The sequence below is a fragment of the Sciurus carolinensis genome, chromosome 18, assembly GCF_902686445.1.
Source record: "Sciurus carolinensis chromosome 18, mSciCar1.2, whole genome shotgun sequence".
Classification (NCBI taxonomy): domain Eukaryota; kingdom Metazoa; phylum Chordata; class Mammalia; order Rodentia; family Sciuridae; genus Sciurus; species Sciurus carolinensis.
Window position 1 is genome coordinate 19,344,045 of NC_062230.1, and position 24,236 is coordinate 19,368,280.

General features: G+C 45.2%; 2 protein-coding genes across 10 annotated transcripts; one reads left to right on the forward strand and one right to left on the reverse strand.

The window, feature by feature from the left end:
- Window positions 1–10: 10 nt before the first annotated feature.
- Cfap119 (cilia and flagella associated protein 119) lies at window positions 11–5,943 on the forward strand. 3 transcript variants are annotated; one of them, XM_047534323.1, is made up of 9 exons: window positions 11–558; window positions 874–905; window positions 1,532–1,597; window positions 1,730–1,899; window positions 2,477–2,547; window positions 2,740–2,826; window positions 2,938–2,998; window positions 3,085–3,171; window positions 3,939–5,943. In XM_047534323.1, exons 1-9 carry the CDS (start codon window positions 469–471, stop codon window positions 4,112–4,114), a joined length of 840 nt encoding a protein of 279 aa, XP_047390279.1. In that variant the 5' UTR covers window positions 11–468; the 3' UTR covers window positions 4,115–5,943. The 3 variants fall into 3 exon arrangements, with proteins under 3 accessions (XP_047390279.1, XP_047390278.1, XP_047390280.1); XM_047534322.1 differs by having other exon boundaries at window positions 2,710–2,826; window positions 3,939–5,941; XM_047534324.1 differs by lacking the exon at window positions 874–905 and having other exon boundaries at window positions 2,710–2,826; window positions 3,939–5,941.
- LOC124970758 (phosphorylase b kinase gamma catalytic chain, liver/testis isoform) lies at window positions 1,175–24,140 on the reverse strand. Of its 7 annotated transcripts, none has more exons than XM_047534316.1 (11): window positions 22,174–22,309; window positions 14,809–14,947; window positions 14,354–14,463; window positions 9,384–9,559; window positions 9,067–9,121; window positions 7,554–7,619; window positions 7,305–7,468; window positions 5,312–5,402; window positions 5,073–5,226; window positions 4,875–5,000; window positions 1,183–4,779 (listed from the first exon to the last, which is right to left on the reverse strand). In XM_047534316.1, exons 3-11 carry the CDS (start codon window positions 14,443–14,445, stop codon window positions 4,486–4,488), a joined length of 1,218 nt encoding a protein of 405 aa, XP_047390272.1. In that variant the 5' UTR covers window positions 14,446–14,463; window positions 14,809–14,947; window positions 22,174–22,309; the 3' UTR covers window positions 1,183–4,485. The 7 variants fall into 7 exon arrangements, with proteins under 7 accessions (XP_047390271.1, XP_047390276.1, XP_047390272.1 ...); XM_047534317.1 differs by lacking the exon at window positions 22,174–22,309 and adding an exon at window positions 16,862–16,896; XM_047534314.1 differs by lacking the exon at window positions 14,809–14,947 and adding an exon at window positions 23,577–24,136 and having other exon boundaries at window positions 1,184–4,779; window positions 22,174–22,344.
- Window positions 24,141–24,236: the final 96 nt, after the last annotated feature.

Below are 24,236 nucleotides of genomic sequence, written 5' to 3' on the forward strand. Positions count from 1 at the left end.
CCAGCCCAGAGGAAAGCGCAAGCCCGCCTATTAGGAACTTCGAAGGGGGCCTACAGCTTGCAATTTATCACGCATGCGCATTCTCCTCTCGCTGATTGGCGTGAGCCTGCACTTTCTACCTTTCTCTCTCTTCCCCTCCCCCCTCTCTCACAGGCCCCTAGCAACGATCACCGTGGAGACCGGGAAGACGCCTTCCCGGCCCTGCGGATTGGCTGCACCCGGCCTAGCTGCAGCGTACATTGGCTGGAAAGTCGCTAGAGGGTCAGACCTTGGCAGTCGCTGCCAGAGAATAGGCTCTCAGAAACCTAGACTGGAGAGATCTGGTGCTGACTTGAGACACCGAGGAGATGAAGCCCAGCGAGAAGTCCAGCCCGTATCTGGGAGGTGAAGGTGCAGTCGGAGCTTGAACAGCCCTCTGAACTGCGACGGGAACCGGAGAAGGATATCAGTTCAGTGAATGCATCAGCCATGATGGGAACAGGTGTGCGGACCGATTCAGCTCCAGTGGGCTCCGCCTGTATGGAAGCGGACGAAGATCCAGGAGCCAACTTGTTCCCGGTGAGGGTGGGACAAAGTGGTCCGCTCACGAATGTTTATAAATGGTTTTCCCACGGGGCGTCACCCGTCATTACGTTTCCTAATGTTCGGGACGTTTTCCTGGCTGCCTTGGAGAGAGAACGTGTAGCCCAGATTAAGTTCACAAATAGTACTTGGGGCCTGCTTAAGTCCAACCATTCCCGCGTTGCTCTACATAGTTCTAGAGATGAGAAGGCAAATTATAGCGCGTTCTCAGCTGGAGATTCACGACGGACCAGGGACTAGGGGCCAGATACAATACAGCTCTTTCTTCCCCAATGCGCTTTCTCTCCGCAGCCGCCTCTGCCCCAACCCCGGATCTGCATGTGGTGAGTGTGATTAGCCCTGAGGAGTGTGAATTGTCCCTTTAGTGTTTCCCAACCAGGGCATCCCCATAAAGATGAGGAGACTGAGGCTCAGAGATGCATCACTCAAGGTGGTAGCCACCTTCCCAGGTTCCCCAGTCCAAAGAGGCAGTGTGAGGATGCAAAAGGAATATCATAGCTTTCATGGAGCATTGTACAAATGGGGATAATGAGGATCATAGGGGCACTTAACCAAGATCGTATGACAAGGTAGTGGCAGAACAGAGACAAGAACTCATTAATGGAGTAAGATTTCATATAGGCCATTTACAGAGACAGGAAGCAAGGTCCACATGTAAGTTACTTGTCAAAGGTTACACAAGTTAGTGAAAGTACCAAGCCTCAAACTCAGGTCTCTTTTTTCTTTTTTTTTAATACATGCTTTTAGATGTTGATAGACCTTTATTTTATTCATTTATTTATATGTGGTGCTGAGGTTTGAACCCAGTGCCTCACACAGGCTGGGCACAAGTGCTCTACCACTGAGCCACGACCCCAGCCTGGAAAACTCAGGTCTCTTGAGCAATCAGTCCCATCATGAATTCAGTGTGTACCAGCCATCAATACTGTTTCTCCTTTTCCTGTGATAGGAAATACCTGGACATCCATTCCATGCACCGGCTGGAGAAGACCTCCAACGTTGAGGAGATGAGGGAGTATGGGACTGAGCAAGGAGGGGAAAGCTCTTGGGGAGGAGGATATGAGGAATGGCTGGCTCAAACGTGGTGAGTGAAGGGTGGTGAAACAAGGCTTCTACTGTCACTCAATCCTTCCCTCTCTCTCCTAAGAGTACTGGCTGAGCTGTTGAAGATTGGTTGTCCTGAGCAGAACTTGCGGGATGCCATCACCCTGGACCTTTACTCCCATGCGCTCATCTTCTGCCGACAGCAGGGCTTCTCACTGGAGCAGACATCGGTGGCTTGTGCCCTGCTCCAAGATCTTCACAAGGCCTGTGCTGGTGAGAGGGAGGTGGCTACCAGGTTTGAGCCCCAGGGAGAAGAGATGGCCTGGCACAACTGACCATGGAAACAGGAGTAGGGGGATTACCACCTGGAATCTTTGTTTCATCAGTACTAACAGTAGTATTGTGTACAGTTATCATCTTTGAAATCCTGTTTCCTTACCAGTAAATTAAAGACATAGCACTAATTTTATGTGAGACTGTTCTGAGAAATAATATATACAAATACATGCACAGTGCTCAGTAAAATGACTTCTGCATTTTCCTCCAATCCCTTTATTCCAGATTGATTTATTCAGAATGTTTAACAACTGAAGTTATTTATTTCTTGGATTATTGTATGTTACTTCCACTAGAATATAAGCTTCCTGATGGCAGGACCTTGTCTGTCTTATTCAGTGCCTACAACATTACATACTGAGGATTCAGTATTTGCTGAATGAATTAAGGAAACGAACCAAGACTTAAACCTAGATCTGTCCATCTCTGAAGCTTGTGTTCCTTAAGTAGGGAGTGAACTGGAGGGATGGATAGCAGGAAGGGCCTCACTGCCATACCCTGCTTTCCCTACCAGCAACTCCTTTGGGCAACGTGGAGGAATGCTACCGCTACTTTACCAGTGTTCTTTTCTGCCATGGAGTCAGGGTCAGTATCCTAGGACAAAACTATCATTGTCCCCCAAGACAAGTTCTAGCCCAATCTCCTACCCTCTCTCCCACTATCCCCCTCTTCTTCCTCTAAACTCCTGGAGCAAGGGCCAGGGCTTCTGGATGCTCTCAGTGCTGTAACTCCCAGTTGTCACCACAGCGGCCCCCATTCAGTATCGACCTCTTTAAGGAGGAACAGCTGCTGGCCCTGGCAGACTACGTGGTCAACACCTACTTTCGCCACTTCAAACTCTACAAATATGTCTTCACACCCCAGGTACTGTGATGTGGACTGCAAGAAACTGTCCCTCATCTTTCCCTTTCCCTTAATGCAGATGCTTTCTCTTAGCCTTGTTTTTTCTCTTCACCTTGTTCTTTCTCTTCCCAGGTACGGTTGGATCTATCTTTGACTTACATGGGGCTACAGCCACCCAAACTCTGGCCAAAGGGTAAGATGGGTACCAAAGAGGCCAGGGCCAGGGCTGGGCCAAGCCCAAGGCTGGGGCTGAGGTCTCTTCCTGCTTCTGGCTTGCAGAGAAAGAAGGAGAGGAGGCAGAGGAACAGGCACTCACCCCACAGGAGGAAGAACTGGAGATAGTGGCCCAGCCAGAGCAAGAGTCAAGTGAGCACTTGGAGGGAATAGGGTGCCTTGCGACTCTGAATAAAGGCTGTGGACCACATCAGGACTTCAGACTTTTAGTTTTAGTCACACTGTCCATCCTCCAGAAGAATCCTGATGCAGTCCCAGTTGAACTGATAAGAGCACAACTGCTAGGGGAGGGGTGAGAGGTGGCAAAAGAGGTGGCTCTAGAAAGATGATTGGAAAAGCAATGACAATGATAGCCTGCACAGTTGTATGTATATTAACCCACTCAGTCCTCTCTTGCTAGGTGTCATCACTGACCACTCTTAGTTTTTCAGTTCTGAGGATTGAACCCAGAACCCAGGGCCTGTGCATGCTAGGCCAGTGCTCTACCACTGACCTATATTATCAGCCCTTTTAATTTTATTGTATGATAGGATCTTATTAAGTTGCTGAGGTTGCCCTCTAACTTGCAAGCCTCCTGCCTCAGCCTCCTGAGTAGCTGGGATGACAGGCATGTGCCACCATGCTCAGCACTATCTATATTTTACATGAGGAAAATGAGACATGGAAAGGTCAACCTGCCTACGGTTACTACTAAGTTGCATTCAGAATCTGAATCCAGAAAGTCCAACATAACCACTCTGCCCACCAGTCTCTCCAAAAGGGCTGAATATGTCCTAGACTGAAGTAAATAATATTGTCATCCACATGGGGGGGCACCTTGGGGGTGTGTTCACCCAGGTAGGGACAGTCTCTCATTCCTAGACTGCATCTCTACTGACCTGCCCCTTCCTTCCCTGCAGGCCAGGTCTGCGTCCTCCGAACCTACATCAAGACCCAACTTAATAAGGAGCTGGGGCAGCTCCAGCAGCTGGTGGAGGAACGACCTGAAGGCCAGCGAGGAAAGGCTGAGCACCAAGTTGACTGCTCTAGAGCGACCTCATCAGCTACCTCCAAGCAAAAACAAGAACAAGACTAAGTGACCCCCAACATTTTCCCCAATAAAAGCCTGGGCCAGAGTGCCCCGTCCTGGCCCACCCTCCTGAGCACCTTCCAACAGACAGGTACATGATGTCCCTAGCATGGAGCAGATTTTATTTCAGATGCAGCACAAGCAGCATGGACAAGGCCAGGCACAGCATTCAGAATGGCTCCCTTCCACCCCAGCTCTGATTTCCAAGCCCTGGCCAGTGGAGTAGGTGCACAGGGCTGTTCTCTCCAACAGTGGCATGATCAGTGGTGGACCTTGCTAGGCAGGGGAGCCTGAGGTCAGAGCCCAGAGGGGCTGGAATGATAAAAAAGTCTCCTCCTGGAGAATCCTGCTTTCTGAGACTGCCCAGGGCTAAGATTCTAGCCCAGCACCAGTGCTGCCTCTTCCTCAGTGACAGCAGTGGAGTCCCCCTCCTCTTCAGTGCCCACGAGGGGAAAAGGCCCAGGGGGCCTGTGCTGGAAGAGAGCTGCCCGGTTCTGCTGCTCGCCCTTCTTCACCCAGTGCCCATAGAGTCGGAAGGCACAGTTGTCAATGAGGCGTCGCACTGGCCGCAGTGCATAGGGATCCCTCAACAGTGCACTCTTGGTTAGTGGCCGTACTCGGTGTGTGCTTAAGGCCACTCGTCCAGCAGCCAGCACTGTCCACACTGCCACCTGGGGAATGAGGGCAGTGTGAGCTCTAGTGGAGCATCCATCAGGAAAGGTCACAGGTCAGACACAGGTGCAGACCCTGATAGTCTCAGGCTTACCCGGAACCGCTGGCGGGGTGTGAGATTCCAGGGTTGGCTGCCTTCACAGCGCTCAAAGAAGGGATGCTGCAAGGCCTGCTCAGCTGTCAGGCGCTCCTCGGGATCCACCTGTAGCAGCCTTGAGATCTAGAGGAAACTCCAGAACATGAGGGGCAGATCCTGGGGCTTCCCCATTGTCCTCTCATAGCCCAAGCTCACCAGATCTTTGACGGTGTTTGAACGGTCATCCCACTCAGGTGAACTAAACTGATACTGGCCCTCCATGATCATGCGTAACATCAGGATCTGGCGCCGGTGCCAGAATGGTGGTGAGCCAGCCAGGAGTGTGAACAGGATCACCCCACAGGCCCAGCTGAGAAAAAGACTAGTATCAGGCAAGCCTAGGTAACAAGCAATGTGAAGGACAGTACATATGGGAGAGAAGACCAGACACTCACAGGTCAACCTCCTTGCCATAGCCGGGGTGGGTTTCATCCATGGAGCATTTAAGGATCTCTGGTGCCAGATACCCTGGAGTCCCACACAACTCTGGGGAGAGATGGCAGAGATTGAGGGGATGCCACCAGCCCCCTCCAAGGCCTTTAATACCAGATCTCTGCTGGAGTTAGCAGTGTTCCCACTCTGTTCCTGCCTGCTTCCTACTGAACCTCAGAACTAGACACTGTCTCTGCTGAACAACTCAACCCACCAAGATGCCTGGTGGCCTTGCTGAGAAAACCTGGTTTGGGGACTGACTTCAAGGTCCTACCCAAACATATCATTTGCCTCCAACATTCCAGCCAAGCTAACCTATCTATTCCTCAAACAATATGTTACCACATTTTGACACACATGACACATATGGGAAACTGAATGTTTTTTGGCATTTCTTTCTGCCTCCAAATTATAATTTCTCTTCTGGTTAGTGGAACTACCACTCAAGGGGAGCAAGTAGAAGTATGGGATTCCTTTTTGTGTGTGTGATACTAAGGATCGAATCTAAGTGCTACTACTGAGCTGCATTATCAGTTGCACCCCCCACCCCCACTTTTTTTGGTAGTACTGGGGAAATTATTGAGACAGGATCTGCGAACTTACTGAGGCTGCCCTCAAAATTATGATCCCCTGCCCCAGCCTTCTGAGTTGCTGATACCTGTAATCTCAGGCATGCATCACTATGTCACTATACCCAGCAAAATAAGGTTTTTGTTTTTGGTACTGGGGATTGAACCCAAGGGCACTTAACCACTGAGTCACACCCCCAGCCCTTTTAAGAAAATATTTTTAAGTTTAGATACAGGGTCTTGCCAAGTTGCTTAGGGCCTCACTAAGTTGCTAAGGCTGGCTTTGAACTCATGATCTTCCTGTCTCAGCATCCCAAGCTGCTGGGATTACAGGTGTGTGCCACTGTGCCTGGCAAAATGTGGAATTTCTTACTAAGTTCACCTCTCCCAGAATAATACAGCAAGACAAGTGTCATAAAGGGAGTATAAAGGAAAAAAGGGGATTACTGGGAATGTAGCTCAGTGGTAGAGCATTTACCTGGTATCTGTGAGGCCATGGGTTCAAACCCCAGTACCACTAAAACGCAAAAAACACCAACAAAAAACCAACAGTGGGACCTGACCTGGAAGCTTACAGTGAAATTAATTACTCAAGCCAAGGGAGAGGGCAGAGTAGAAAGGGGCAAAAATGATTCCAGAAAGGGGAAAAGTATATGTCAAAGCCCAAAGGGAAATAAAGCACAGCATCTGCAAGAAGTGTAAGTCCACAAAGGACTGCCCAAATCCTCATTTGAATCCTGGCTCAATGACCTTGGGCAAATCATTTCATCTCTAAGTCCAATCTAAAAAGGAGACACAAATACTATCTATTTCCAAGGGTTCTTGAGAAGATTTAGAAAAATAAGCCATGTAAAGGCTTGGTGTGGTACCTGCCTCATGGCAAGTATCCAGGATATGTTATCTATTAATTGTAGTGCAATGCCATTGAGGGACACATAGTAGCATATTAAAGGGTCTGAGGATTCTTGCAGTTGAACTTTGCTTAAAGTTTCCCATTTGCTCTAGGCTATTTTTTTATTCTTATTTGACACAACAAATATATCAAGACTGAGCCCCTACTCTTTCATTCCTGCTGGGACAAGGCCCTACCCCACAGGCCTCTCCTCTGTGGATCCCTTGGGCTGAATTAGAATTCCTTCCTCCTGGCTTTCCTGGTGTGGTCCTTTGCCAGCTGTGTGCCCAATTGCTTACTTGTCTGTCTCCATCCTCCCAGGTCAGGAAGCCCACTCAGAATTACACAGTGTATGCATCCAGAGGGTGCTTGGCAAATGCTCACTGACTTCCCTTTCTTTGGTACCTGGGACTGACTAATCAGATCCAGCCAGTCAACCAACCTCAGGCCTGGGTCTCCTTCCCTCCCACGCCACTTAGGGCAAGGTCCCCTCACCTCGAAGCTTCTCGCCAGGTTCCAAGTGGCAGGAGAACCCAAAATCTGAAAGTCGGATCTGCATATTGTCATCTAGGAGAATATTCTCGGGTTTCAGGTCTCGGTGCACAATGTTGTTGGCATGGAGAAAGCTCACTGCTTCCAGCAGAGACCTCATGATGGACCTGAGGGAGGCGTAGTCTCCTCCTCTGCTTCTCCCTGCCCCACCCACCCCCTGTTCACCCCAGGGGCTGCAGGCTGTGCCATTACCTGGTTTCCTTTTCTGAGAGGGCCACCTTCTCTGTGAGATAGTCAAACAGCTCTCCCTTCCGCATCCTAAGGGATAGGAGGGGCAGAGGAGGCAGATGCACCCCACAGTGGGAGACTGAGAAAATGAATCAGCTCCCATAAAGTACTATGGAAGGGCATGGGGTGTGGCTCAGTGGTAGAATGCTTGCCTAGCATTTGTGAGGCACTGGGTTTGATTCTCAGCGTCATATATAAACAAATAATAAAGGTCCAATATTTAAAAAAATATTTTTAAAAAATACTATGGAAGAGGCCAGTAACAAGATTCCTCTGCAGACAAGCCAAAGTGCTCAAGACAGAGCACTCTGAGATTGACTGAGATCCCAGAGACAGTTTAACTCAGTGAGCTGGTTGAAATACCTGCAATATGCCAAAATGGGGCAAACTGCCTCATTTTACAAGAATAGGTGACTTCTTGTAAAGTATTTGAGAATAGCTAAACCTGAAAAAGTCCTGTTAGCTGGGCACGGTGGCATATGCCTGTAATCCCAGTGGCTTGGAAGGCAACTTAGCGAGGTCCTAAGCAACTTAGCTGAGACCCTGTTTCTAAATAAAATTAAAAAAAGATCTGGGGATGTGGCTCAGTGGTTAAGGAACCCTAGGTTCAATCCCTGGTACAAAAAAAAAAAAAAAAAAAAAAAAGAAAGATAGGAAAGGTCCTCTTAAAAATGAATCTATTTAGGGCTGCAGGTTGTAGCTCGGTGGTAGAGTGCTTGCCTTGCATGTGTGAGGCACTGGGTTCAATCATCAGCACCACATATAAATAAATAAAATAAAGGTCCATTGACAACTAAAAAAAATTTTTTTTAAAAAATAAATCTATTTAGAGCATGGATCAAAATTTTTAGCCAAAAATGGCAAAAAGACTGACAAGGACTTTATTTTGAAATTTTTTCTTTTATCATGTCTTTAAAATCGAGGTTGTTATTACAATTCTGTATTAATCCTCAAAATAATGTCACTGTCCTATAAAGTTGGAGATATGTGTAATGGAGACTACTTCCTTTCATATTTCTGCAGTCCCCATTCTATAAATATACTGAAGTGAATTCTGACTGGCCAAAAAAAGAACCAATGAGCAGAGACAGAGCAAGGCACTGGGTTAAGTAACAAAGAGTGGTTAAGTGAGGATCTGTTTTATAAGTGGTCATTTCACTGTTGGAACACTATCCTCTTAAAATAGCTTTTTTTTCACTGCTCAATTTATAATCTTATCTCCCTTTTTAAAGGGGAACAGGGACAGGGACTTCTTGGGTCACAGAACTCTGGTTTTGGTGACTATCACCCTTGAAGAACATGCCTTAATCATGGCACAAAGGGAGAGAGCCAGAGCCATGGGCCAGTGATAGGCTGTGGTAACAGGACCCTAGCTGGAGCAGAGGAAGGTATGAGCAGGGGAGCCCACTAAGCTGAAAGCATGGGGCCACATGGAGGTGGGAATCAGTCTTCTCAGATGGGGCAGGGAAATACTCACAGGTCAAACACCAGGAACATGAAGCTAGAAGACTCGTAGGAATCGATGAGAGTGACTGGGAAAAGAGGCAGAAAAGCAGAGAAACAGAGATGGAAAGGAGCAGATACACATTACAGGGGCTTTTCCACCCTGAGGAGGCAGTGGGCTATTACTGGGAAGGAAGGAAAACTGAAGGAGGCAGAAGGGACCCAAAGGCTGGCCACTCTGAGGTAGAACAGAGCCAGGAGGAAAGGAGGAGAGGCCTGGCGGCAATGTGGGGAAAGTGGGCTGTGTGGGCAGGGGTTGTTAGCTAATAGGAACAGGGAATGCAGCCTCACTGATGTGGGGGTGGCCGGCGACCTGGCGAAGGATGTGTGTCTCTCGCCGAGTGGCTTCCCGCACCTCCTCTAGTTGCTCAGGACTCAACCGCTCAGCTGTAACCTCCATGATCTTCACCGCGAACTCATCACCAGTGGCTCGATGAACACAACGGCGGACCACAGAGCTCACTCCTCTGCCAGAGCCAGACAACAGTGCAAGTCCAAGGCCTCCTGTCTTCTCATTTTCACCCAGAATGTAGTGTTAGCATCCTTCTAGCCGTTATGCCAGATTCTGAAGAGCCATCCAGACAATAGGGCAACTGCCAAAGGAACTCACCCTAGCCTACAGTAGCTTTGCAGTGGCCTCAGCAACCTGGGTATCCAGCAAGGTGCAACACAAAACTTACAGGAAGATAGGCCCTGGTTGAATCCACACTCTGCCATTCCCTCCAGGGATAAGCCTACGTAAGTCCTTTCCACACTTGAGACCCAGAACCTGTCTCTTACAGAAAATGGGAAGAAACAATTCAAGTCTCCTTCCATATTTCACCCAAACTTCCCTGATTACGCCATCCAAATCCCAAAGATCCCCTACAACACTTCGAGTGTAGGGGGCACCAATAAATATATGGAGTCATAGGCCGAAAGACCAAAGTTGAAAATTAGATCTTAGTTCAGAACCCAAATTTGCACCAAATAACCTCCAAGTGACTCACTGACATAAGGCTCTGGGCTTTAGCTTTTGCAACTCTGAAATGTGGCCAACAATATCGTGAAGGGACACTGAGAGGCATTAATGAAGTAGAGATGGGCTTTCCTAAGAGAAAGTCCTAGACAAGTATTTCCTATTAATCCCTATTCCCACTTTCAATCTCAGGTAATCATTAATCTACTCTCTATCTCTACAGAGTTACTTTTTTAAAATTTCATATAAATAGAACTATATGGTAGTGATTTTTTGCATCTGAATCTGGTTTTCCTTCATTTAACAGGTTTTTGAGATTCATTCACATTGCAGCATATATTAGTATTTTGTTCCTTTTTATTGTTGAATAGTATTTCATTGTCTGATTATACACGGTTATGGATTATTTTTTTGAAAGTCCTTTAAGCAATTCTAATGTGCAGCATGGGTTGAAAGACACTGAACTAAACCATTCCATTATGGATAAGTAGCTTTGAGATACCCAAGCAGTAGGTTTAACTTTCTATTGTTTATATTTTTAAAAAATCAAAATCAACAAACCTCCCCAGCCTCATGCCCCCCATGAAACAAGAGAATATCTTAAGTGGGACAAGAACTCTCTGGCTGCCAGAAAAACCATCGCTTCTTAAATTCTTACCCTTGGCCACTTTGAATTCAATTTCCTGAGCAACCACTAAGGGCATCTGAGTCTGAGGCCCATGGTCTCATCAATAATTTTGTTGTTGTGGTGGTGGTACTGGGGTTTAAACCCAAAGCCTTATGCATACTAGGCAAGCAGTTTACCACTGAGCTAATTATCTCCAGCCCTCACAGTCTATTACTCATCTTTTTATTTGTAGTACTAGAAATTGAACCCAGGGCCTTATGCATGCTAGGAAAATGTTCTACTACTGAGCTACACCTCTAGTTCCTTCTAATTACTCATCTGTAATTAACCTTTTGAAATCAGAAAGCTACATACATTTTGTTTTTTTATTTAAATTTTTATTTTTACAAACTGCATTTTGATTCATTGTACACAAATAGGGTGTAACTTTTCATTTCTATGGTTGTACACAATGTAGATTCACACCATTCTTGTAATCATACATATACATAGGGTAATACTATCTCAGTCTACTATCTTTCCTTCCCCCACTTCCCCTCCCGCCCCATTTTCCTCTACCCATACAAGTTCCTTCATTCTTCTCTCCACCCCGCTACATACATTTTCACAATTTCAGGGAGTTCAAAGACCCCAAAAGCCATGGAACTTATTCTCCCTCCTCTGGCATCCCACAGCCTTTTACCTGTAAGAGCATTCACTCTTCAGTAACTAAGCCTTCCGGAACATACACACATTCGAACTCCAAATCTAAACTCTTTTCGCTGATACCACTCAGAGCCTTGTTCTCTGCTGTTCCTTAAATGCCAGACTTGGCTGGGAGTGTAGCACAGAAGTAGAGCATTTACCTAATAACCAGAGGGCCTCAAATTTGATAAATAAATAAAAATCAGGTTTGCCAACCTTGGCCCTACTCTCTGGCTAGGTACACTCTCCTCAGTAATTCTCTGTACCTCCACCCAGATATTTCCATACCCAGATATCTTCATTAAGTGTCAGACCAACATCTCTTCTGTGGATACTAGAGATATTTCATAGACATGACCACTGAACACTTCATCTTCCCCTGAAACTAGCTCCTCTCTCTTTTTTCCTGAGTTCTCCAAAACTGGAAAACCTGGTGCTACTCTTGGTTTCTCTCTCCCCCTCAAAATCCACAATCAACCACTCCAGTCCATACCCCACAGCTCTCAAGATATGGATTTAGATATTTCTAGTTCTAGTAATCTACCTTATCTTCCTCATTTGGAAAACTACAGCAGTCCCCTCTCTCGTCTCCCTGCTACCAATCTTAAGGCCACACAATCCATCTCTCACATTACTTCTAGAATTAGATTTCTAAAGCATAGACCACACTGTTAAAGCCTTTCCAGATTAATTTTTCTAACAGATTCTATGTGTTACCTTATTCCTTGGCTGGATGTTAAGAACTTTTTTTTAGTGTCTCTATTTTTTTTTTTTTTTTTTTGGCAGTGCTAGGGATCGAACCCAGGGACTTGTGCTTGCAACACAAGCACTCTACCGACTGAGCTATCTCCCCAGCCCAAGAACTTTTTTTTGAAATTTTATGGCTAATTGTATGATGCACTCAAAACTCTTCTTTTCATGCTGCCTCCCTATTACCTACAAAATAAAAATCAAACCCAATTCTTTCACTGGTCGTTCAAGGGTCTCACCAGAGTCCCTTTGCAGTTTCACTGCTGGATATGATCCTATTTAATCTTTGTTTCTGTGACTTATGACTTGTCACCAATTTCCAGAATGTGCCAAGTTCTTTTAAAGCTTCTAGCCTTTATTCATGAAGAAACTGTGACTTGAGAAAGTAATTTAGTGAGAGTGTGCAAGTAATTTACTGTGCAGCAAATACAAGAAGGAATGGGGGAAAGAAAGAGGTGAAAACCAATGGGATGATACTACCATAATCTTAGGAGAAGACAGGTCCCTTCCCTCTGATCTGAGTACTACAAAACGGTCTTCTGCTTCCTTTGGCAGGCAAGTCAGTTTGTGCTTTCCTATGGGCTCTTATCCATCTTCTTGATGCATCCTGCCTTACCTAGTCCCCAAATGCTGCAGCTCCTCAGGAGTTGGATCTGAGCTCTCTTCCCAATACTCTCTCAACCAGTTCTAGGGGCCTAACATCTATTCTGTACAAATGACTCTCACTACTTTGTCTTGAGCCTTGATTTTTCTCCAGAATTCCTGATTCTAACTTCCTTATTGATATACCATATGATATCTTAATGATGCCTAGCCAAATCTAATGGTCACACCTCTGCCTGCTTTCCTGGCCTCCAGGAGCATTTGGCAAAGCAGACTCTGCCAACCTTCTCAAAAGATATTTTTATGATTTTGTTATTTTTTTTTTCTCGTTCACACATGGCATCTCCTCAGTCACCCTTCCTGGTTCCTCCTCTAATTAACCTCTAATGGTGACATGCCTCAGGGCCTAAGTCTACGTTCCTTTCCCTTCTCTATTCTCTGTCTCCCTTGTCAGGATCTATATGCTGATGCCTCCTAAATTTACAGTCCCTTTCAACTCTCTTCTTTGATTCCCAAACACATACACTTGACAGTGCGTTGGCACTACCGTTCCATCTGCTGGAATATGTCCTGCCTTAACTTTCAGGTCTCAGCTCAAAACTCACTTCCTGGTGCGGGGGATTTAGCTCAGTGGTAGAGTGCTTGCCTTACATGCACAAAGTCCTGAGTTCGATCCCAGCATGTGCGTGCGTGCACGCACGCATGCACACACGCACGCACACGCACACACACACACACACACACACACATACACAATGGGGATGCTGAGGATGTAGCTCAGTGGTGAAGTTCCCCTGGGTTCAATCGTTGGTACCCTCCCCCCAAAAAAAAACTCACTTCCTTGGGGCTGGGGATCTAGCTCAGTGTTAGAGCACCTGCCTACCACACACACCGCCCTGGATTTGATCCCTAGCATCATAAACAAATAAATTTCCTCACTTCCTCAGAGATCATCCAGGCTTCCCAATCTGCAGTGGCATCATTAATTATACACATATCATTGTCCTATTTATTCTCTCCCTAGCACTTACATTCATCTTTATTATTTTTACATTTATTATTTATCTCTACTGTTAAATTGTAAACTCCAAAGGCAGAACTCATGGATTTCTGTCAACTCTCATTGGGTATCCCCAGTGCCTAATATAATAATATACCTACTACATTTAGGAAATTTTTGATGAATAACTATCTGTCACTGACTCTACACGTAAGCTCTTCCTTCTATTCTCTGCATGTTAAATTCCTATACATACTTTAGGACCCAGCCCAAAGATGACTCCTTCCGAGTTTTCTGGGACACCCACAGCACTTTACGCAGACCTCTGCCCAACTGGTTAGATACCTTTTGAAACATCCATGTGTCTTTTTCACTTGGAGTACCTCCAGGTCATACACATCTTTTCTACCCTCCGCGCATTTAGCTTTGTCTATCACACATACATGCTTCAATTATGATGTTTAAAACATGAATGAATTAGTGAGAAAATGGGGTTAACCCAGAATACAAATCTAATCACCAAATGTTCTCCACCGACCATTGACTGACCTTTCCCATCTAGCCAGCCCTCAGATGGAAACGTGTATCCTGGCTAGGACCTGACCTCTCTGGCCTCCGTTTTCCTGGCTGCGGCTCACCTGCCAATGACGTCCTTGGTCGTACTTCTGGTAAACCCTTGGCCGCAGCCCAGTCGGGGCAGCTCATCCTCCGGCCCCACGTCCAGCGTCATTCTGAGGGAGGTGGGGGCCTGTGCAGAGGAAACGGAGGGCAGTGAGGGAAGGGAGACCCACAGGCTCTGAGACGACGCACATCGCGGCTCGCGGAGGCGCAGCCCCTGCGGCTGGGGCGCCAGGGTCCTGGGGGATGGGGGCGGGGGTAGGGTAAGGATCGGGACTGGGGAAAACCTACAGAAGGGCCTAGGGGACGGGATGGGTGGCAGGACAGGGAGGGGGACAGGGGAAGGGGGACGGGGGGAGGGGAAGGGAAAAGGTGGTCAGGAAAAAGGGAAAGCGGCACAAGGGCTGGCGGCTGTTGCCGCGCAGGCGCACTTGGCAGACGCTAGGAGGGGGCGCGGGGTCTCGCGCAGGCTCACCCGCTGGAAAGGGCAGACAGGCTAGGGTCCACGAGAGGCAGCTAGGCGAAAGGGTTCGCTTTTAGTCCCTTGCTTTGCCCCTGGCGGTGCCGGCAGCGACCTGAGGCTCCGCCCCGATCCTGCGACCAATGGCCAGCGCCTTCGAAAGATTGAGGTTCAGAAACCCTTCTGATTGGAAACTGGTAGTCTAATAGGAAGCCGAGAGTCCCGGGGCAGGAGTCGGCGTTGGAGCTCGAAGTTACCTAAGACTGCGACCATAGGGCCGCGGTTTTAGAGACAGCCAATCAGCGCATGGCGTCTGCTGCAGAGGGTGGAGTTTGTTGTCAAGCAATGTTGGAGGCCTGGAATGGAACCCGGAAGCTTCTGGGCAGCCGAGTTGTAGGGCTTGGCTGCGCTAGGTTCCTGGGTTTAGGTAGGGTTCTCTCATTTTTCTCCAACATCCCTATCTGAATTCGGCTCTTTTTCATATTAGCAGCCTAGTCCAACGTGCCTGCTATGTGGGGCGAACTCCAGCCTTTGAAACGCTTGAACACTTGCTCAGCCATTTGGTGTGGACTTGGCCGGAAGAGGTCTTCTGGTACTGTGGCCACTCACTCCTCTTGAATATCTCCCAAGTCCTAGTGTTTACCACCCGGGATTGTACACTTTCCCAATATTGCTCCGCCTTCCAAAAACTGTGGGGGCGGGGATTTATCAAACTTTGCTCCAAGCCCATCAGGTTGTGGAGATTTCTGCCAGGAGTGAATTAAGTCAGTTTAGCCCGGCACTCATTTATTCAACAAATACGTGTTGAGTGTCTGACGCCTAGACTCCAGACCAATAGCAATGAAAAGTCAACACACCCTTGTGGAGGTTATGTTCTAGCAAAAGAGTAACAAAACGAATGAATTTTTCAATAGCTATCTTTAAAATGTCATTTTGAAAGACATTTCTACATAAAGGGAGAAAAATGAATCCAAATAGTTTTTTACAGTATACTTTGGCTTTATATCAATCTAAAGACAAAAACTGTGAAGAAATTTTATAAACTTTACTAAAGTAGTTTTGCTGTATGGTAACCGCAATGGGATAATGATTCTGAAATTAAGTTAAATACACATTAATAATGTAGGTTGGGAGCCAAGGTTTGTTATTTGGGAATATGCAATCTGTAATGGGAAAAGGAGAGGAAGAATGAATGAATGAAACTGGAGGAACGACTAAAAATAGATTTAAAATAAATAAAATAACGTTTTCTAAGTCTGGCAATAACCCACGAGGCGCACACCAGGTGTCTGGATACTGATTTCTAAAGAGTCTCTTGGGAGACATGCCCACTACCCAGGTGGCAGCAATGAAAGTATAATCATCTGAAATAATGTGTGTCAGTAAGTAGCTAAAGAATGATGTGGTCTTGCTGGGCATCCAGTGGGGCTGTAATCCCAGCAGCTCAGGAGGCTGAGGCAGGAGGATTCCAAGTTCAAAGCCAGCCTCAGCAGTTTAAGCGAGTCCCCAAGCATCTCAGTGAGACCCTGTCTCAAAATAAAAAATAAAGAGGGCTGGGGATGCGGCTCAGTGGTTAAGCATCCTTGGGGTTCAATTGCGATGGCAAAAAAAAAAAAAAAAAAAAAATTGTGGTCTTACAGAAAGAAACAACAACCATGTTTAAGAGGTTTCCACTGGTCAAAACCAGGGAGAATTCTCTGGAGGCTGAAGCAGGAGGATTTCAAGTTAGAGGCCAACCTCAGCAACTCTACCAGGCTCTGTTTCAAAATAAAAAGGGTGGGCTGGGGATGTGGCTCAGTGGTAGAGCGCTGGCCTAGCATGCGTGAGGCCCTGGGTTGGATCTTCAGCACCACATAAAAATAAAATAAAGGTATTATGTCCATCTACAACTAAAAATATTTAATAAATCAATAAATAAAAAGGGCTGGGGATGTAGCTCAAGGGTAGTAGTGCTTGCCTAGCATATGAGAGACCTTGGGCTCAATCTTCAGTACTGTGTAAAAAAACGAAAACAAAAACCAAACACAAAGTTTAAGTAAATAAATGTACATGCTAGGTAGGCACTTACCATTAAGCTATATCTGCAGCCCCAGATTTTTAGTCGAGTGCCAACTAATGTAGAAAGAATGATATAAAGTTAGAACATCAACATTTTGCAAGTTTCATGATAATATGTGATTTGGGCAAAATTAGTAGGCATTAAAATCATTAGTGAAAATTTGCTGAAGAACAGGATATTTACATAGATTGCTTTTAATTACAAAGAAAAGAAGGATCTTTACCTTGTCGTTAATGCTAACACCAATAAGAGGACAAACAGCATATGCATATGCCTTCTGATGTGATGGGGCCTTGCTTCAAAAACATCATGAAAGACAAAAATAAGGATGATGAGCTATCCAAAATTGAAGAAGACTTAAAGGAAAAATAGTGAGGGTTCTCAACTGGATCCTAAAATAGGAAATCCATTGCAATCCATGATGTTGCTGAGAAAATTGGCAAATTTTAATATGGACTACATATTTCCTATTGTAATGTTAAAACTGTATACGTTAGCTTCTCTGAATTATATCATTGTATTCTAGTTATATGAACAAATGCACTTGTCCTTAGAAGATAGACCTTAAAAGGTCTACAAATTACCCTCACATGGCACAATCCCAGCAGCTTGGGAGGCTGAGGCAGGAGGATTGCAAGTTTGAGTTCACACCTGGTGACTGGGAGAGCTGGAGATGTAGCTCAGTGGTAGAATTGCCCGTGTTCAATTTCCATTGCTAAAACCCAAAAACCAACAAAAACTACCCTCAAATGGTTCATCAATAAAACAAATATGAAATATTAAAAATTATCAGTTTAGGTAAAGGGTATACATGACTTTATTGTTTGGAAATGTCTTCCAAAATGTGGGGTTGTAGCTCAGTGGCAGAGCACTTGCCTAGCATGTATGAAGCACTGGGCTCTATTCTTTGCACCACATAAAACGAAATAAAATAAAGGCATTCTGTCCATCTAAAACTACAAAAAAAAAAAAAAAAATTAGGGCTGGGGTTGTAGCTCAGTGGTAGAGTGATTGCCTGGCACATGTGAGGCACTGGGTTCGATCCTTAGCACCACATAAAAAATAAACAAATGAAGGTATTGTGTTCTTCTACAAAATATATATATATATTACAAAAAAAAATTTAATAAAACAACAAACAGCAAAACCTCATTTAATCAGTTTGGGAGAATGGGATAGTCTCTTCTAATACACTGAAGTTGCTGGTTAATCAAAATTCGTTCAAAAGTTTCCATAAAAATCTTCCTATAATGAATTACTCTGGACTGTAGGGTGCCAACTCTGTGGTACAGAGCTTGCCTACCATGCACAAGGCCCTGGGTTCAATCCCAGCACCGCAAAAAAGAAACAAAAATACAATGTTAACAATTTCCCAATTTAGAAATTAGTGGAGTGAATGCAATAAAATCTTATTTAAAGAGCAATACCCAGGCAGCACCTCATACCAATTAAATCAGTTCAGGCAAGGCTTAAATACTTTTTAAGACTTCACAGGCGGTTCATTGTGAAGTCAAGGGTGAGAACCATTGTCACCCACTGTTGGTTTTTTTTTTTTTTTTTTTGGTACCAGGGATTGAACCCTGGGGCACTTGTAACCACCGAGCTACATCCCCAACCTTTTTTATTTTTTGAGACAGGGTCTCACTAAATTGCTGAGGCTGGTTTTGAATTTTTGATCCTCCTGCCTCAGCTTCCCTGGTTGCTGGGATTACAAGGTGTGCACCACTGTGCCCAACCCACTGTTAGAATTATAACTTCTGGGGCCACCAAGAATTCTCTTCACTTTTCCTTCTCAGAGTACTTTGGAACACTGAACTCTTTTCTCTCTAATTCTCTTTCTTCAGTGTGCACATCTCTAATTCCTGTAGGTGCTCTTCTGGTCTCTGAATTATGGTGAGATAACCCCAAAATGCCATTCTCAAGGCACAAGTACTCCAAGAGACATGTACAAGAACATCCACAGTAGCATGATTTATAATATCCCCAAATTGGAAACATCCCAGAAGTCCAACAGAAATGAGTTGAGGGCTGGAGTTGTAGCTCAGTGGTAGAGCACTTCCCTAGTATGTGAGGCGTTGAGTTCGATTTTCAGCACCACATATAAATACATAAAATACAGGTCCACTGACAACTTAAAAAAATATAAAGAAAATTAGTTGATTTCTACATATTCATACAAGGAATACTATACAACAAAAACTATACTGAATATTGATGAATTTCACAATGTTGAGGTTAATACAAAAAAATAAATGAGATTCCATCTATATTAAGTTCAAACATGGGCAAAATTAAAACTACAGTGATAGAATTCAGAATGGCAGTTACCTGTGGAAAGAAAGGAAGTAGTGATTGGGAAAGACATAAAAGGCTTTGTGGAGGGCTGGGGTTGTGGCTCAGTGGCCTAGCATGAGTGAGGCACTGGGTTCAATTCTCAGCATCATATTTAAATAAATGAATGAAATAAAGGTCCATTAACAACTAAAACAAAATTTTAAAGAAAGACTTGCATTAAAAAAAAAAAAACCAAAATTTTAAAGAAAGACTTGAGTGCTAATGATGAGTTTCTTGACTGAATGGTGGCTTTTCAGATGTTTGAGTTGTATATTTGGGTACTTTCCCGTGTGAAATATTTCACAACTTAGAAAAATGGTTATCATCATGAAGTCTAATATAAAGGATATAAAAGCTCATTATAATCATATAAAAGTCATACACAGGATGGTTGTCTGCCATTCATCCCTTTCACTCCTCTCTTGGCTCTGGAGTCAAAACTGGGTTCAATCCCAGCTCTGCCATTTACAAACTGAGTGACTTCGGCAGATATGTGCCTATATCCTCAACTATAAAGTGAAAATGATGGTACCTGCTATTGTGAGTACTGAAGAAGAAATATAAACTGCTTAAAACACAGCCTAGCATTAAGTAGTCAATAAACAAACAGTAGCTGCTGTTACTACTCTTCCTCTCTGGCCTCAAGGTCTCTGCTTATGTATAAGGGAGAAGCTGTGTTTTTTCCAAGAAGGGAAACTTCCAGAAGAAGAAAAAATAATTTTCTTCTCTTGGAGCTCCTAGGTAGGCCAAAGACCATATGTAGACTTCTGCCATTAATCAGATGTTCAGTCTGGCTCTCACAAATGGCTCAGGGGAAAGTAGGGAAAGAACAATTAGACAGGAACATTTCACCACCAAAAAAGATTTTTATTACAAAACAAATTCTAATAAAATCAGGCCTGGTCTTCAACCCCTCTTCTGGGTAAAGGCCCTGGGATGGTGCAGGGTAAGGAGATAGAAGGTGGAGGGCACTGAAAGAACAGAGCAGGCTGACCTCCCTTCATCAGTCTCAGCTGCTGCTCTCCTTATATAAAGGGCTAAAAGAGCTCTTCAAAAGGCCCTTGGGAGAGACACCATCCTTCCAACCAGGAAGGACCACTGCTGTCATCAAACTGTTGGATCCAGGTCTCAGCTGACTCTTAGCAGAGGCCACTCAGGGTCACTCAGCCTGAGCGATGGCGTAGGAGAGCAGCCATAGCAGCAGGGGGGCCAGAATAAGGACAGCAAGCCAAACAGCAAAGCTGGCCAGGATGAGCCTCCGGGCCCGGGCCCCCCAGTGTACTGCCTCCACGAACCGGCCTGCCTTATGCCGTTCTTCTGCCTGTGGGGGCAGGTTCTTGGTTAGGTTCTCCCCCTGTTTCTGCCCAAAATGGCCCATTGTCCCATTCCACTCCCCCATCCTTCATAGCTCAAAACCTCACACCCAAATATTTCACCTTCCTTTCCAGTTTCTCTCATGCCTAACCTGGAAAATAGGGTATCCATCTTTTCAAGGTGGCCATGGTTAGCAGTCAAGATCACATATGGAAAAAGTACTTTTTTTTTTTTGGTACTGGGGATTGAACCTAGAGGTGCTTTACCACTGAGCTATATCACCAGTACTTTTATAAATTTTGAGACAGGGGCTTAAATTGCCAAGGCTGGCCTCAAACTTGTGATTCTCCTGCCTCAGCCTCCAGAGTAGGTGGTATTATAGGGCATGAGCCAGGAAAAGTACTTTTAATCCTTTCATTCTCTATTCTATTCATCCCAGATTCATTCAGAATGTGGAATTCTTGACTTTTTATTCATGTCCAAACTCGATTCTCCTAGCCCAGTCGGTGTCATCTTTTTCACCATTAAAAATACTTTTCATAGCCAGGTGTGGTGGCACACACCTGTAATCCCAGCAGCTCAGGAGGCTGAGATGGGAGGATCTCAAGTTCAAAGTCAGTCTCAGCAAATGTCAGGTGCTAAGCAACTCAGTGAGACCCTGTCTCTAAATAAAATACAGAATAGGGCTGGGGATGTGGCTCAGTGGCTGAAAAAAAAAAAAAAAAAAAAAAAAAAGAATATTTTTCATAATTTTGCTCTAATGAAAGTCAGAAATTCTTATGGTAATAGAAATACCGACTGTTAATTCCAACATGATATTTAAGTTAGTCTTTCAAAAGGTACACGTGCAGCCTACAAGTGTAGCTCAATGGTAGAGCACTTGCCTAGGATGTATAAGGCCACAGGTTCAATCCCCAGCATTGCAAGAAAAAAAGAAAAAAAGGGTACATCTGCAGGCGAGGCCCTCTCAAAAGACCCCACTGTTTTTTCCAAACTCCTATAGATTGCTCTCATTGTTGCTCAGCTGCCTCTAGTCTTGCCCCTTTCAATTCACTCTCCACACAGACCTTGAGAACGGATTTTTTTCTGAAACACAAATCTTACCATGCCACTCTCCCATGAAAAAATCCTTAAATGGTTCCCCAGTACTTTAAAGTCTAAATTCCTAAAAACAGAATGTGAGGCCCTCAGGAATGTGGATCCTCTGCCTTCATCTGTCACTATTCTTCACTGGACCTGCCATGCGGAACGAACAGTCAAGGCCTTTGTACACTACTGCCTTTACATGGAGTGACCTTTCATCCTTATCCACTCATCTTTTATTTAGGGTTACTTTCCTGTCACCTCCCTAGGCAGCCTTACCTACTCAACACAGACGTGCACACAAACACACACACAAACACAGATCCCTTCTGGCTCCCAGAGTACCCTGTACTTCCTCTATCACAGTATTGATGAACTAAATTCTATGAAAAATTATCCATTTTCACTGCCATCTCATTCATTAGACTATGGGTCCTTTGACAATAGGAACCATATCTTATTCTGGCACTAGCCCAAAGCCAAGCACCAATAGGTATTTAGTAACTGTTCAGTCAATACAGACAGGTCAGATACACAAAACCATTGCCTTATACCCACTCCCCTGCTCCCATAGGAATTGCTTTCCTCACCTTGATGGCAAACACAAGAGCCATGACTCCCAGGCAAGAGCAGCCACAGATAATGCTAGTAGCTGCCAAGTAGCGGAGGCGGAGCCAGCAGCAGCGGATGGGGGATGGAGAATGAGCAGCTCCCGTGTTGCTCACCATGATCTCCACTGCCTTCTCCTCGTCCTCCATCACCTGTGGGCGATACAGTCAAGGTACTTGTAAGCCCAACAAATGAGCTCTTGGCCTGGCTTGCTCTGACTCCACCCCTCAGAGTATGCTGTCCTCATGGCCTAACCCAACTCTCAGGAATGCTGCCCTACTGGGAAATTCCTCTAGTGACTCAGACCAGGAGAGTAAACGCATGGCTAGGATCCTTTTCCTTCAGCTTAAGATTCTGAGTCTTTGAAGGCAAGCAAGTATGAACATATTACTTACTGTTTTGACAAGTGGGGAGAAGCAAAATGATAAATGCATACCTAGAAGCAGAAGGAACAGAATCTTGAAAGCTTGAGGCTAAATGATTTAAAACTGTACTTCAAAGGGTCCTAAAGTTACCTGAAGTTCCCCAGAGTCTGCCTCTGAGTATTGAGGAACCAGAGGGCAGGACCCTAAGCCCTGTACCCAACTTCAAGCAAGCAGCGACTTCATATGAAAAAACAATTCTGACTGGTTCTGATCATACACACTTGTAATCCCAGTTATTCCAGAGACTGGGACAAGAGGATCACAAATTTGAGGGCAGTTTGGAAATTCGGACCCTGTCTCAAAGTAAAAAGACTGAAAAACAGAAACGGGGTACTGGGAATGGAGCTCAGTAGTGGAGTGCTTGCTTAGCTTGTGCTAGGTCCTGGTTCAATCCTCAGTACCAAAAACCAAACCTACCATGCCTGGGGATGGAGAAGGAAAAATTACACAAACTCTTTTTAACAGCTGAAAAAACATCAGAAAAGATCTTACTCCCCCAAGTTGGGGCCTCCTTTTCTATGCCATACTTGCCACCTTCTCTCCATTTTAACCCAAGCCACACAACACAATCAGATTAAGAGTTCAAATGACCTCATTATCCACACAGAAACCTGCATAATGATGCCCTACTTCTTTCTCATCTCCCTATTTCTCAGGCCCTCAAAGCTCTAGCATCAAATCACTTTTCCATCCTAATGCCTAATCATTGTCCTATAGATTGAACAAAATCAAACCACCTATAGTTCCACATAGTAACAAGACGAAAGGGTGCAAAAGGCAAGACAAGTAGAGAGCAAAAAATGATGTATGTCACAAAGCTGCAGGGGAACAGGAGAACAGGGACTGAAGAAAAAAAGTCAGATGAGGAGAACACAGACGCCAAGTCAGCAGGGGGAGAACCACCCCAGGGCCCAAGGTGTCCAGATCAGAAAATGTAAACACGAACAAGGGGCTCTTACCTGGCTATAAGTCTTGCGGGACTGTGAGTTTCGGCTCCTGCCTCAGGTTTGATTTGGCTTGGGCGGTAGAGCTGACTCAGGGCTCCAAGCCAAGCCCAGGGGTGGGGTTGGGTGGCCAGCCACCATCTGAAGAGCCCCAGGAGCTGGGAAGGGGGTGTGGCTGACTTAAACCAGTTTGGCTAGGAGGAGAGGAGGGGAGGGCCAGGGGATGAAGCAAGTGGAAGTAGGATGCCTGCTTTCTTTTGAAAGGAAGAGAAGCACCTAAGCAAGATGGTTAAAAGAAGGGAAAAGGCTGAGGCACTAGAGAATGCTGAGGGAAAGGCAGAGAGCCAAGGGGACAGAAGGGAGACAAAGAGTGTGTCTGAGTGACTTAAAACTGAGACTTTTGGGAAACACACCCTGCCAAATCAGATTTGCCAATTTTTCCTCTTCTTGAGGGTGATTTCTGCCTCAAAGGTATACAATCCTGGTTTAGAGACCACTTAAGTATGAGGGTCTTCCCAAGAGCAAGAGTAGAAAAAATGATGCCCAAGTTCCCACCCAACCCTCCACCAGACCAGAAAATCAGAAGCCTCCTTACGCGGATGCTCGTACAGAAACTAAGTTTATTATTTTTTTCTTCTTAAAAAAAAAAAAAAAAAAAGAAAAGAAAAAAAAAAA

Excerpts from the sequence above, each read along its gene's own strand:
- LOC124970758 (XM_047534314.1), bottom strand. The coding sequence starts at position 22,341 with ATGGAGGACGAGGAGAAGGCAGTGGAGATCATGGTGAGCAACACGGGA. Across the intron at positions 9,122-9,383 it reads CGCCGGCCACCCCCACATCA|TCACTCTCATCGATTCCTAC; the intron begins GTGAGGCTGCAT and ends CTCTTTTCCCAG. Across the intron at positions 5,001-5,072 it reads CAAACACCGTCAAAGATCTG|ATCTCAAGGCTGCTACAGGT; the intron begins GTGAGCTTGGGC and ends AGTTTCCTCTAG.
- Cfap119 (XM_047534322.1), top strand. The coding sequence starts at position 469 with ATGATGGGAACAGGTGTGCGGACCGATTCAGCTCCAGTGGGCTCCGCC. Across the intron at positions 559-873 it reads CAGGAGCCAACTTGTTCCCG|CCGCCTCTGCCCCAACCCCG; the intron begins GTGAGGGTGGGA and ends TTCTCTCCGCAG. Across the intron at positions 3,172-3,938 it reads CCAGCCAGAGCAAGAGTCAA|GCCAGGTCTGCGTCCTCCGA; the intron begins GTGAGCACTTGG and ends CCTTCCCTGCAG.